At 40.7% G+C, this 13758-nt stretch overlaps 1 protein-coding gene across 2 annotated transcripts in view; it reads left to right on the forward strand.

Moving 5' to 3' along the window:
• The window catches only part of SVEP1 (sushi, von Willebrand factor type A, EGF and pentraxin domain containing 1), a 456592-nt gene that overhangs the window by 382477 nt on the left and 60357 nt on the right, over positions 1-13758 (forward strand). For both annotated transcript variants that reach the window (XM_068234340.1, XM_068234341.1), the window contains 2 exons: positions 5460-5523; positions 11025-11201. In XM_068234340.1, coding sequence (XP_068090441.1) covers positions 5460-5523; positions 11025-11201 — 241 coding nt within the window. The remainder of the gene's footprint in view (positions 1-5459; positions 5524-11024; positions 11202-13758) is intronic.

Consider the following 13758-nt stretch of genomic DNA (forward strand, 5'->3'; position numbering starts at 1 on the left):
GTACCAAATTTCTCCCGGAGTGGCTTGTTAACCTCACAAACGTTTGTCACCCATATTGCATTTCCAAGATTAATTTCAGTTTACATAGTCTAACAGAATGCATATAAAACCATCCAAGTGCCACCTAATTTACAGGAACAGAAGTTCTGAAGAGAGTGCTAAACAAATACAATGAATGACGAGAAATTACACTCATGCATATTTTAAACAACCACGTTCTTATGAATCATCTGAATGAGTTCAATGAAGTGAGTTAATAAAGTTTTATTGAACTGTGCAGGGAAAAGTTTTAACAGTCTAGTCTTGAAGTTTTGACCTGAGATGACATAAGACCATTGATCAAAGGGAAATCTAGTGGGTTCTTTTCCAAATGCTGTAGCAGAGTACATAACATTTTAACAGTGAAAGCAGAGTTGTGGAACGAATGGCAGTCTTAAAGCGGACCTGAACTCAGAACGTCCTCTCTGCTCTAAAAGATAAGCAACAGCATAATAACCTGTAAACAAAAAAACATATCCTTGTTACACCTGATACAAATCCTAAAATAAATCTGCACTGTTTCTACTTCCTGATTTATGGAAGCAGACATATTGTTAACTCCCTGTGATTTCAAATGGCCTTATCTGCCATCTCTGCTATAGGCAGTCATGTGACACAGGGGAGAGATCAGAGTACAACTTGATATTAGACACAAATGAGGGGGAATAACCAGGCTAAACTATATATATAATAATCCTGGCTCTTCCTACTCAGTAAGCCAGCACCTATTCAGTAAGGAGTTCATTTGGGCAAGTCTCCCTAACACTGCTACTGCCTACTGAGTGCGCTCTAGTGGCTGCCTCACAAGCGCTTTGAGTCCGACAGGAGAAAGGCGCTATACAAAAAAAGGAATTATTATTATTATTATTAAACTCTCTAAATACATACAGGGTGCATTTATCTATGTATTTCTTCTGTCCTGTGCAAGAGTTCAGGTCCACTTTAACCACTCAATCCTATCTGGACGCATTTGTCCATCCAGATAGGCTACACTTTTCCCACGCATGCTCCCGCCACCTTCCGTTAGCCCACAGATGAATGAATGGGAACAAAGTTCCTATTCATTTATCTAAGTCCCGTATGAAAGACCGACACTGTCAAAGAGATGGCTCCGTCTTTCACAAAGCCCCTGCTGTCTCACTTCTGTATTGCGTAGTAATACTACGTATTTAGAAGTGAGCTACGAGGACATCTTGTGACCAAATAGTAAAATTACATCTGGAAATAAAAATTTCTACATAATGACATTTTGTTACTTTTAAAATTAGCCCCTTACCTCCCACACTCCCTGATAGGTACACATAATTTGTTTTGTAAAAAAAATAAAAAATATACAATAAAAAAAATTACACAAATAGTTATCTTAGGGACTGAACTTTTTTAATATGTATGTAGTAAAGTATATTACTGTTATTTTTAAAATTATGGGCTTGTAATAAGTGATGGACACAAAACTGAAAAATGCACCTTAATTTCCAAATAAAATATCGGCACCATACATTGTGATAGGGACATAATTTAAATGGTGTAATTACCGGGACAAATGGGAAAATAAAATACATGGGTTTTAATTATGGTAACATGTATTATTTTAAAACTATAATGGCCGAAAACTGAGAAATAATGATTTTTTTTCTTAATCTTCCTGTTAAAATGGATTTGTAATAAAATAATTCTTAGCAAAATGTACCACCCAAAGAAAGCCTAAATGGTGGCGGATAAAAAAAGATATAGATCATTTCATTGTGATAAGTAGTGATAAAGTCATTGGCGAATGAAAGGGAGGTGAAAGTTGTTTGGAATCATTAGGTGAAACAACACTGAAGGCTGCAGTGGTTAAAGGGAATCTGAAGTGAAAAAAAACTTATGATATAATGATGTGAGAATCCGCTCAGCTGCCTGCGCAGGCAGGCAGCCTTTTGACCATTGTTTAGGTTTGCATGCTGCAGGACTCTGGAACAGAGACCTGTCTTTCCATTGCAAGTTCTGGTCTGGGGAATTTGCATACATTCGTTATGCAAATCCCCTACCTGCCTTCTTTGATGACTGGCACTATAAGAGCTTTATGTTTCCCAGAAGGCTTGGCTGGTCATTTCCCTTCCATGGTCTGTTCCTGATGGACACTGCTGGAGTGTCAGCCGTTGCTATCTAGTATAGTTAATTCCTGGGGGTTGCTTTAGGCTCCCCTTCTAGCCCAGTCAGGTTGTATTATCTGTTTTGTTTGTTCTGTTGCCATTGTCCTGTCCCAACGGTGGTCGACAGGAAATGGTTCTGATCTCTGTTCTTAGAGTATAGCTGGTGCAGCGGTTGCTACCAGCTATCTGTTCTGTTCTATCTCCTGGGATCGCGCTAGCTACTTTTCGCTAGCGCTGGGGATCCTTCTGTTCTGTCTTCTGGGATCGCGCTAGCCACTTTTTGCTAGCGCTGGGGATCCTTCTGTTCTGTCTCCTGGGATCGCGCTAGCCACTTTTCACTAGTGCTGGGGATCCTTCTGTTCTGCTACTCTGTACCTGGATCGCACTCGCTTCTCGCTAGTGCTGTGGATCCTATCTCTCGCTTGTCCCTGTTTTCGTGTGTCTGTCTTGTCTGCTACGCTTGCTGGAGGCTCGGTGAGGTAACCGTTAAGCAAGCGCTCGCGTCCTCTGTTTCATGTTTGTCTGTTAATGGTTAGGTAGGCGTGCTTGTCTCTATTGTACTTATCACGTGGAGACCCCGCATAACCGCGTGCACTGTTGCTAATGAGTGCGGTGTTCGCGGTTAGCTAGCGTTTGTTATTTTCCGTATCTCCTCATTGTATTATTTTGCTGTGCCTTTGCTACCCTCGTGCCCTGTTTTGCTCAGTCTTGTGTCTCTGTCGGCAATCGCCATTCTTGCGATTGCATTCCCACTTTGTTTCCGCCGTTGTGTGTTCACCGTCGCTGGGTGGCGACTAGTTTGGTGGACACACATTGGTTCTGTACCTTTGCTCTGTTTCTTGTGGGCTATCCAGCCCTGCCTGATCGTACCTTGTCCTGGATCTGTACAATTCCCGTCTGGCATCTGTGGCTGTGCAGCGACTGTGTTCGCCTGCACTCCACAGCGCCATCTGCCGGAGGGAATTGCCCTCTGCGGGTGCATAGCACCTAGCCTGGGTGTCCTCAAATATACGCTTGTGGAGGAAATCTGCTGCGTCAGTGCACGTCTGGTGCGCTGACCGCGAATACGATTCCACAATCGTTACAAATGATTTGTGTACTACCGCGAAGAAATAAAACGTTATTAGTACAGATATGAGTCTCATAGTGTTTCCAGTACTGGAAGAGTTAAGAAACTTCAGTTGTTATCTATGCAAAAGAGCTTCTTTGAGCTCTGCGACTTTATAAAGTCCTGGACAGCACTGTCATTTGAAGCACTTATCTCAACTGTCTCTCATTGTTTTTTCTTTGCACTAACCTGCTCTGTGAAATCATTTGAAATGCTGAGTGTTTTGTGGAAACTGAATGATGCAATGTTATGAAAAAGCTATATCCCTGAAAATAAAAATGTGTCACTATTTTCTCTGATACTAATGTTCTAGTAATTATCTGTATTACGCAACTAATCTATTATATCATTTTTTTTCATTGTCACTTTAGAATTCAAATTGAGGGAGTAAAGTGTTGTTTGTGTACAGACCTTTACTATTGGGAAAGTGTTCATAGGGGGTGTTCAGTCAAAAGAGGTGCAGGGAAAAAAAATGGTGCACACTGATGCAATTAATGCCATTAATGTTTTATCTCCTAACATTATTTATCGTTACCATTAAAACAGTAAATACCTTTATGAAAGCAATGTTATTACCAATAATTCAATTTTGATGTGAAATTGAAGATGGCCACCAAATTTAGCGGTTAATAGCAAAGCTCCCATAAGTGATAAAAACACCAAATTTGTAGGGTATGTTGATTTTCCACACTCTGAACATATAAAAAAATTACATTTATATATGTTGATACATTATCTGTCATTTTACCGCATTTAAATTGCGACTTTTTTCCTCTAATTTTAACACTGATTTTCTCAAAAACGACAAGTGCTTTTTGAAAAATGTTAACATATCCTGCAAATTTGGAATTTCTAGCACGTTAGGGGGCCTTGCTGCTATCCGCTAAAGTCGGTGGCCATGAAAACATATTTCGTTCTCAGAACAAAAACTTTAAAATGGATTTTCTCAGAAATTATGTCTTTTTTTTTTTAAATGTTCCCTCTTGTTCCAACTATCCCTACAGATTTAGTGTCTCTTTCACTTACCGGGCTTTGCTATTAATCGCTAAAGTCGGCGGCCATCTTTCATTTGACATCAAAATTGAATTACCAGTAATAAAATTTAATTGATAAGGGTATTAACCATTTGTAACGTCATGGCCATGGACCATAAAGTAACCATTCAAGCTGGTAAAACATTGTTTACCACAGACTTGAATGGCGGCACCATAATGTAGCAAAGGAGCTGCGTGCCATTATTTCCTGCTTATGTTCTCATAACATTTTTGTGGAGCAAAACCAGTGGATTCTAACTGCATTAATCATTAAGGGGGAGTCTAAAGTTGGTTTGTAATATTTATCTTGTATGTTTACTTAGAGAGAATGTGTAATAAAAAAAAATGCCCCTGGGGTATTTACCTCAGGAGGGGGAAGCCTCTGGATCCTAATGAGGCTTCCCCTATCCTCCTGTGTAGCCCTGATCCAGTGCTGACTCCCCCCAAAAATCCCCCCAAAACCTTGTCAGCAGATGTGAGCAGGTGCTGTAGCACCTGCAGCATGCAGCGATATTTAGCTTAGGGATCCAGCACAGGCAGGGTCGATTCTACACTTTTTGCTGCCTGATTTGGAATGATTGCACAGCACCTGGCAATTTACTCTGCTTCATTTAATGTTCTCAATCAGCTGAGACATTACATGCCGCAGCTCAACACAATAACACACTGGCTGGCTGGCTGTGAGTTTACGAGTTGGGGAAAACAAAACTAGCTGGCGGCGGTGGAACGGAGGATTGTTGTGGACTGGCACGGGCACAGGACGGCTGCAGGGGGCTGGTAGAAGCCTCAGGTAAGTGAAACTCTTTTTTCTTAGGTGACTTACATTTCCCTTTAAATCATTTAAAGTGGTACATTTTATGTATGTGGACATGCATTTATTGTTAGAAACCATAAATGCATAGATGTGGGATATCAACCTATCTAAATCTAGTGCTCTGTCTCACCTAGACAACTAATGAAATTCCAACCATATATCAAATGAATAAGCAAGTTTAAAATGGTTTTATCTGTATGTGGCTTTATAGTTAATTGTGTCTAATTACATTTTTATAATAAATTGCATAATTTTTTGAAAGCTCAGGCTCCCTTTTGATATATGGTTGAAATGCATTTATTGTTAACTAATACTTCTGTATCTTCCAGGGCCCGACTGAAAGAGTATGTGAAGCTAACAAATTATGGAGTGGAGAAGAACCTCAATGCAAAAGTACGTGTTTTGTCTAGCAGCACATATTACCTTTTAATGAGCTTTAAAGAAGTGGTATAAATCTAATGTTGCTGTTTTACTGACAGACCTATAAACTGACGGATTATTCAGCATCACTGCTGCCATAGAATCACTTAATTGTTTTGTCGTGTCCTACCATCAGCAGTAACACAGTAGCAACAGAAGAGGGAGCTGGTAACAGATAAAACAAAATTAACAAGTAGGCCTCTTGCACACTGCAAGCAATTCAGATTCAGATTCCGCTTTTTAATCTGTTTTTACTTCCGATTCAGATTCAGATTTGCAGTTTGCTCCTTGCACACTGCAAATCTGAATCTGAATCGGAGGTAAAAACTGATTAAAAAGCGGAATCTGAATCGGAATCGCTTGCAGTGTGCAAGAATAAGCAGTAAAATGTGAGTGGTAGAGCCTGTTTCATACTAGCCTGCTTTTCTGTTTCAGTATTTTTATTTGGTTTGGCAAGAAGAAAGATCAAATATGATGTTGCATCGTCTTCTTCAAGACTACAGTTGTTTTTATGACTCTATGTAGTGCTGATATTTCTGTGTTTTGCACAAAACATAGTCTTGTCACTTGTGCAGCAGAGGAGCTCCATGTTATCCCTGATACTGTCCTAGTGTAAGGCCAATTTCTGTAGGGAACCACTTAAAGGGATTATCCTTAAGTGACGGCGCGGGCACAGGGTGGCTGTAGTGGGCTGGTAGAAGCCCCAGGTAACTGAAACTATTTTTTTTTTAGAACACTTTAGTTTCCATTTAACTATCTCTGTATGTGTAATGCAGGGGTGTAAACTCGATCACATAAGGTGCCAAAATCTAAAACATAGTCTAAGTCTCGGGTCAAATTGTTTATTAAGATTTAACATTTATTGAACAGTCTCAAACTAAGTGGTGTAACTATCATGGGGGACCCACCCCTCCCATCTACAGACAAGTGCATTGAGTAGTTTAATATTTACCTGACATTTGATCGGAAGCTGGAGACATGGAAGCACAGAGCATGTCGCTGCCAGGAAGAACAGAAGAGACCCAACACATTACTGGAGCAGGTATAAATATCACACTGCTCCACTGTGCTACTCTGCAATGTGAGGAGAGCATGCCAGGGGGTAAGGTCTGTAGTTTTGTGTGTGTGTTTTACCAGTCACATAAGGGGGTTTGGAACTCAAGAGGGGGGCCCATGCTAATATTGTGGGGTGGTCTCATGGGTTGTTGCTGTACCCCAGCTCAAACTGACAATGTTTCAACCAGCAACACCATCACTGGTGTGCTGCTCTGGATGGGGATTACAATGATACACATTTGAAGCTTTTGGGAGCCACATAAAATGTCCTTGCTGGCCTTGAGCTTGACATCTGTGTTGTAATGGATGTAGGAGTATATAAGAGTGCCTAGAGAGCATTCCTGTGAACATGGGAAGAGCATACAAAGTGCAGATAGTGTCCAGACTGATAATAGAATGGCTCTATTTGTCCTACACTGAGTTGGAAGGTAAGTGTCCACACATCACTTTCTGGATCTGGGATACTTCTGAAGCAGGCTTCCTTTAAAGTGGACCCAAATTAAAAATACAAGATTTCAAAAATAAAATCTATTTTCTAAATTATAGTAATAAATAGCAGCCCTTTTTTCAGCTGCATGATGACAAATATAAAATATTTTACATTTATTGGAGGTACCCCTCCCTTCCTTTCATATTGCCGGGACAGAATCCGGCAGACTGGTGGAGTAGATGGTGTCCGGCAATGGAGGAATTGCTAATGGCTGCCACCTGTATAACCCTAGTTATGAAAAGAGAAGGGTGAAAAGCAGGCACTGAAATGCTCATAGGCTTGAAGGAGTGTTTATTTATCTTTGTATGTGTCAGAGTGGTGCAACTAAATATTTTGAATTAAAAAAATGTTTGGTTTGGGTCCGCTTTAATGAGACTAAGAACCTTTTCTGTCTTATACCCATTTTTGTTTTCAAAGTAGACAAGGATAGACTTCCTGCAAACTATAGATCCCTCTTATAAAACATAAAATGAAGGTTAAAGAAAAAGCGGAGTTCAGATAGTCATTCACTATTAGATCATCCTGCTAGCTGTGTATGGCATGGAGTAGTACAAAGCAAATGCAGCTACTTACAAAGCACTGCTGCTGTTTGTGCCCCACCTCCCCTCGCTCTCCTTGCCCAACATCCCACAGCGGTGACAGAACATCATAATGGCAGCCAAGTCATTTAAAAAAAAAAAGATAGCTTATTGCATATTCTTCTCAGTGCAGGTGACCTTTCATTGCAACCAATTTAAACTGTGGCAGTGAGTTAATAACTGATATTATATACTAATGTCAGATCTGAAATTTGAACCTCATATGCAACATGGCAGATAGGTCTGCATTTCTCAGCATTGGGTCAGTACAATGTCTAGATCTTGTGCTACACTGCATAGAATGGCAATGAGCAATATCAGCGTGTAAATTACTGACATCTGACCTGAAGCAACAAAGTGATGTGTCATTTATAATAGATGACTGAAGCTAAAGCTTAACACTAGCCAACAGCAAAGTTACCGCAAAGTGTCCAGCCCACAATAAAGAAAAAGGTATACATATATAACACCATGCACTGCATTATTTATTGGCTTTTGCCATGATTTTTAACCACTTCAGATACAGAGAAAACATTAAATAAGGTGTTTCAGCCTGTAGGTACTGAAGCAAAATTGGAGAACAAATTGATAACAGCCAGTTAGGATATTTAGTTTTGTGGCATCTGAAAACTGATTGAATACTCGAGCTACTGATGCAGTGGTATCCTGGCTTTCCTTGCCTGTAGCAGCCACAAAAGTAGCAACTGACGCTTTTTTAAAGGGAACCCGAGGTGAGAGGTATATGGAGGCTGTCATATTTGTTTTCTTTTAAACAATACAAGTTGCCTGGCAGCCCTGCTGATCTGTTTGGCTGCAGTAGTGGCTGAAGTACATCAGAAGCAAGCATACAGCTAAACCTGCCAGTTCTGACAGTATTGTCAGAAACACCTGATCTGCTGCATGCTTGTTCAGGGTGTCTGGCTAAAAGTATTAGAGAGACTGGGGCCCTCGGCTGTCGTGTGGACCAGTGTCTGTGATTTTCAATTTCTTTTTTGCAGCTTCCAGGATGCAGTTGACAGGTGAGTGGTTAGGGAGGGGACTGTGTGGGAGATGCCTACATGCGGCGGTCCCTGTAACAGATGCAACCTACCATTGCGTCCAACCGAAGCCTCCCACCTGAATGCTACCCAATTTATGCAATTCCTGCTAGATTTGGTACAGCAGGCAAAGGGTGTATAATAGTACACCTGATTGGCTGACTGGCATCTGCTGACCAGATAAAGGCAGGAAATTGCTCTAGCTGGGAGTTAGCAATTGTGTGTGTTGCAGTTAGCATTCAGTTCAGAGGCAGTGGGGGTGAATTCCCTGGGGGTGAGAGGTCCAGGGCTCACATGGTGGTTTGGGGGCCCCAGCCAGTGGGAGAGACTGGGGCCCCCAGCTGTCGTGCGGACCAGGGTTTGTGACTAAAAATATTAGAGGCAGAGGATCAGCAGGACTGCCAGGCAACTGGTATTGCTTAAAAGGAAATAAATATGGCAGCCACCATATAACTCTCACCTCGGGTTCACTTTAAGCTTACTGGCAGTTTTGGAAATGGTGAGTTGGTTGCAAACAGAAATAGAATGGTCATTTTTAATAACATTAAATTGCAAAAAGACCCGTGCAGGACAAGTACCGTAGATGTTTATAAAATTTTTAAATGAAACTAGAATGTCCCTTTAAATTCTAACTAACTAAAATATGAGAAAATATTAATATTTTCTGACTGGGAACTCTCCATTGGTAAAATTAAAGCATGTTTGTGGGTTCTGTTTTGGTCATCTGGGATGGCTTGAAACAGATTTTATACCATGCATGAAATATATAAATGAAATGGTAATACAAAGTGCAGGGCAGGCTTCAAAAGCGATACAGCTGTAGGCATGATTGGCCTGTTTTATTTTGTACCTGGTATTGCCATTAATAAAGCGATTGTACTTTTGTTGGAGCTTAGCTTTGATGTTTTCCCTTTTGAATATTAAACAAAATTATTAACACTTCTTAAAAGGTTGTGTAAAAATATCCCTTTCATAAAGAAAAACATGTCGGAAAAGTAATTTAGACAATATCAATACTTTTTTATTAAGATGATTGGATGCACAAGTGAACCTTGAAATAAAGTCAGATGCACTTGCAAAGCTACAGACATATAGGCTTTGTTGTACGTTTCTTTTTAAACTACAATGGCCTAAATTCACTAAACTTTATCAAACAATTTATCGAACGTTTGATAATGTACCTCATGAGTAAAATCTAATTTTGAATTCACTAAGGTGTTATAGATTTATTGAACGTTTTATCGATAAAACATTTGAGAAATCTGTAACACCTTAGTAAATTCAAAATAAGATTTTACTCATGTGGTAAAATATCAAACGCTCGATTAAGTGTTCGATAAAGCTTAGTGAATTGAGGCCAATATCGGTAATATCTTTCCATCTTTAATCCTAGCACTAACCTCCCCCCTCTACATGCCTAACGCTAACTTCCACCCTTTACAAGCGTAACATTAGCCTCCCTCTCCTCTCATAACACTAACCTCCCACTAACCTCCCACCCCTCCATTCCCAACACTATCCTGCTACCTTATTGGTTTACAGTAAGCTTTGGGGCTTGGCGAAAATCCTGATCCTAACCCCTCACTAGTCCTGCCACTAAAGTGTAGCAGAACTCATTAGTGTTCTGTTTGCCCTTCCCACCTGAGTTTGGCTACAGTATACACAAACTCAATAATGATCCATTCAGCCACCCTTGCCGTTCTGTGCACTCGACTATTTCATAGCCGAGCCTCTGTGCCAATAGCTGTGCCTTTGTGCCAAAAATAATCAACCCGCACCTCCATAGTCGCAAATTTGCATTGTGGTCTATGGGAGCACCTGCTTCCTTTTTTTTTTTTTGCATAGGTCTCTATTACTGCTACCAACTTTGCACAGAGAAATGATTGCATGCAGCATACACAGTGTTGTTCAAGTCTAAATTTGCTGACTCACTTGTGACACCTCCACTGAATATGCTTGGAGATTAATTTGTAAATTTGGTGTGACTTAGAGATGACTTGGTAAATCAGGCCTTGAATGTCAGATTGTGTCTATGAGTCCTTGATTTCTTTTTTTCATGCGGATCACAACAGCAGGGTTACCAAACCATCCCTTTAAATACTTACACATTTAAATGATGCAGGTCCTATGGATATGTACAAATCATCACTGCCTAAACTGCATCTAACCAGCCACCAAACCTGTATAATTCACGTCACGTGTCAGCAATTAAAGGGATGAGTTGGCACTACTGCACAATATACTGTAGATAACTATGCCTTTTTGATTGTCATTTTTTTTTTAAATAAAATGAAACATTTTTTCTATATTCAGAAATCCTGTGCAACCCACCAGAAGCTTTAGAAAATGGAGTTATCCAAGGCACAAGTTATTTTTTTGAGGATGAAATTCACTATAGTTGCAATGAAGGTTTTGAACTTCGTGGTCCAAGTAGGAGGATCTGTCATGTGGACAGGCAGTGGAGCCCATCTATTCCTCCTTCGTGTGTGAGTAAGTAACTAAAAATCATTTTGTGAGCAAAAATTAACATTGTCATGTAGAACTGCAGAAGCCCGTTCTTTACCTCAGAAGTTCAAATTAGTTTGAGTTATGTTGTTGTTGGTACTCCATGATTTCTTAGATCACTTGATATTTTAGTAAATCAGTCTAAAGAAGGTGCAAAATGTCTGCAAAATATCCCCTCAAAATAACATAAGGAAATATTATGTTCACCACTGGCCGATATCCCTGCAGGCAATAGTTATCAAGGAGCTTTGTGAGTTAATATGTAGCAGGGCGTGGAACATTTTCAGATCACTGTACATTCATGGTGCGTTAAGCTGGCCATATACTATAGGATCTTACCCATCGATATATGGCAGATTCGATCACTGTGATTGAATTTGCTACAAATCTCTAATGTAAACGTTGCCTGATCAATCAATTTCCATCCATATTTGAGTCTGTCAATCGTACATGATGGAAATGTTTTGCTAGATCGGTGGTGGGTCAGGAGCACACGCTAGCTGCGTTTAGGTTAGGTGACAACCGATGCAGAATGTTGACGGTACTCTCATCTGTCCCGTTGACAAGTGTCCACCCATGTATTGTGATATACTTTATATTGTGGGCCTCCTCCTCCCTGTGTCTTCTTCTCTCTGGCAGCATACATGCCAGACCTCTAGTGTTTGAACTTTAGCTTGTGTCACATGACTCAGGTAGAGAAGAAGACACAGAGAGAAGGAGACCAGTGGCATGAAGTAAACCACGGGACATGAAAGGACACACACCAGCGGGACAGGTGAGAGATCTGCTACCGGGGGGAGAACAGGTGGGGGTAGACCTGGGTGGCAAGTCCAGGGGAGGCAGCTACACAGATTTTGAATCGATTTCATGCTGAAATAGATTGAAAATCTGTGTACAGTGTGTGGGCAGCCAAAAGATTGCTCTGTGGTCAGATTTGATCAGAGAGGGATCTCCCTGATGATCGATCTGCTGGAAATCTATAGGTGTATGGCCACCTTTTCTCATACTTAAATGGTGTTTATATGGTAAAGTTATTTTGAACCAGACTATCATTGGAAATGGTATCCTAACCTTTGATTAACAACATCGGTCATTAAAGGGACTCCGAGCACCTCTCATGGGCATGCCTTTAAGCCAGACGACTTCCAACAAAGTCGTGCTATGACCCCTCTGGAGGAGCCTCTTCCAAAGGCCATGCGTGTCACTTCCTCTTCCTGCTTCATTCAGTGATGCACTTCTCTATCAGAGAAGACAGGGGTGACCCAGAAGTTATAAAATAGCCAAGATGGCAGCCGCGATTTTTAAATTGAAATTGAACTAAAACTATTTGGTGTAGAACGGCGATTCAGGCATCAAATGAAAGAGGAGAGCACAATCTACAGAAAGGTATGCATCCTATGAGAGGTGCTCGGAGTCCCTTTTATGTGACACTCCTATCCCATAATATTGCATGATCAGAGGTTAGGAGGATGTGATGAGCTGTATCCAGTGGGGAGATGATCATGCTATTGTTGGGCACATTACTGACAAAAGTTATTATAGTTTGTTTAATGGTGCAGATGCAGAGCATACAGAACTAGAGAACATAGAGATTAGAAAAAGAAGCTGGAAAGAAAACAAGTGCAAAGCCTTCTGGTAAAACTGTTTCTCACTTGATCTGAATATTCATTAGCATTTAGGCTAATTTATATAAACCTACTATTTTGTTTACCAAAATAAACTATGGTCTCCTGTCACAAACTATGCTTACGTATTGCATAATTGTGTTTCTTATTTGCTCAGTCATTCGTAGATCAGTACTGTTGTATCTCATTTCTGAAATGATTAGCTAATAATCAGCTTCTGACTTCTGAGGTAAAGGTCCTACCCCTTCCCTCCGCAGTGTTTCTAGTGGTGGCTAATACAAGCTACAATAGTCAGCAAGTTTTCTTCACTGTGGAATCTTCTGTCAAGTTTTCTTTAATTAGAAAATGTTTTTTCCAACTAAGCCTTAGTGAGAGTGTTTTTAGGGGTTCTGTGTCAGTTCTGACACTTCAGTGGGACTGCTTTCCAGTTGTTGGTAATTGGTATTACAAATGTGCAGCTGTCACACACACAGGTAGTCACTGAATGTGCTTGGCCTGGCAGTGGCACAGTAGGAATTACCAAGGGGCCAAGGTCCAGCAGCTGTGACTGATTGACAGGGCTTTATATGCAACACAAGTGTCAGTGGGACACACACACAAAAAAAATAGATCACAAGAACAACATTAGCTCTCAAAAGAGCTGTTGAGGATGAGGAGTGCTTTTTAGCAATAAGTATCAGCAAGGAGCAAGCTAACAAGCCTAACACAAGAGCCTAACTAAGCTTTCCCTATGTCTATACAGCAGGTTCTCTCCCTTCTCTAATTACTGCAGCCACACGAGTGAGTGAAAAGGCTGACGCTGCCTGCCTTTTATAAGGGGAGGGGGGGGGGGGGGGCTCCAGGAGGGAGTGTAGCCTGATTGGCTACCCTGTGTCTGCTGACTGATGTAGAGGGTCAAAGTTGACCCTAATGATGTA

This window comes from Hyperolius riggenbachi, chromosome 1 (assembly GCF_040937935.1).
Source record: "Hyperolius riggenbachi isolate aHypRig1 chromosome 1, aHypRig1.pri, whole genome shotgun sequence".
In the NCBI taxonomy this organism is placed as follows: domain Eukaryota; kingdom Metazoa; phylum Chordata; class Amphibia; order Anura; family Hyperoliidae; genus Hyperolius; species Hyperolius riggenbachi.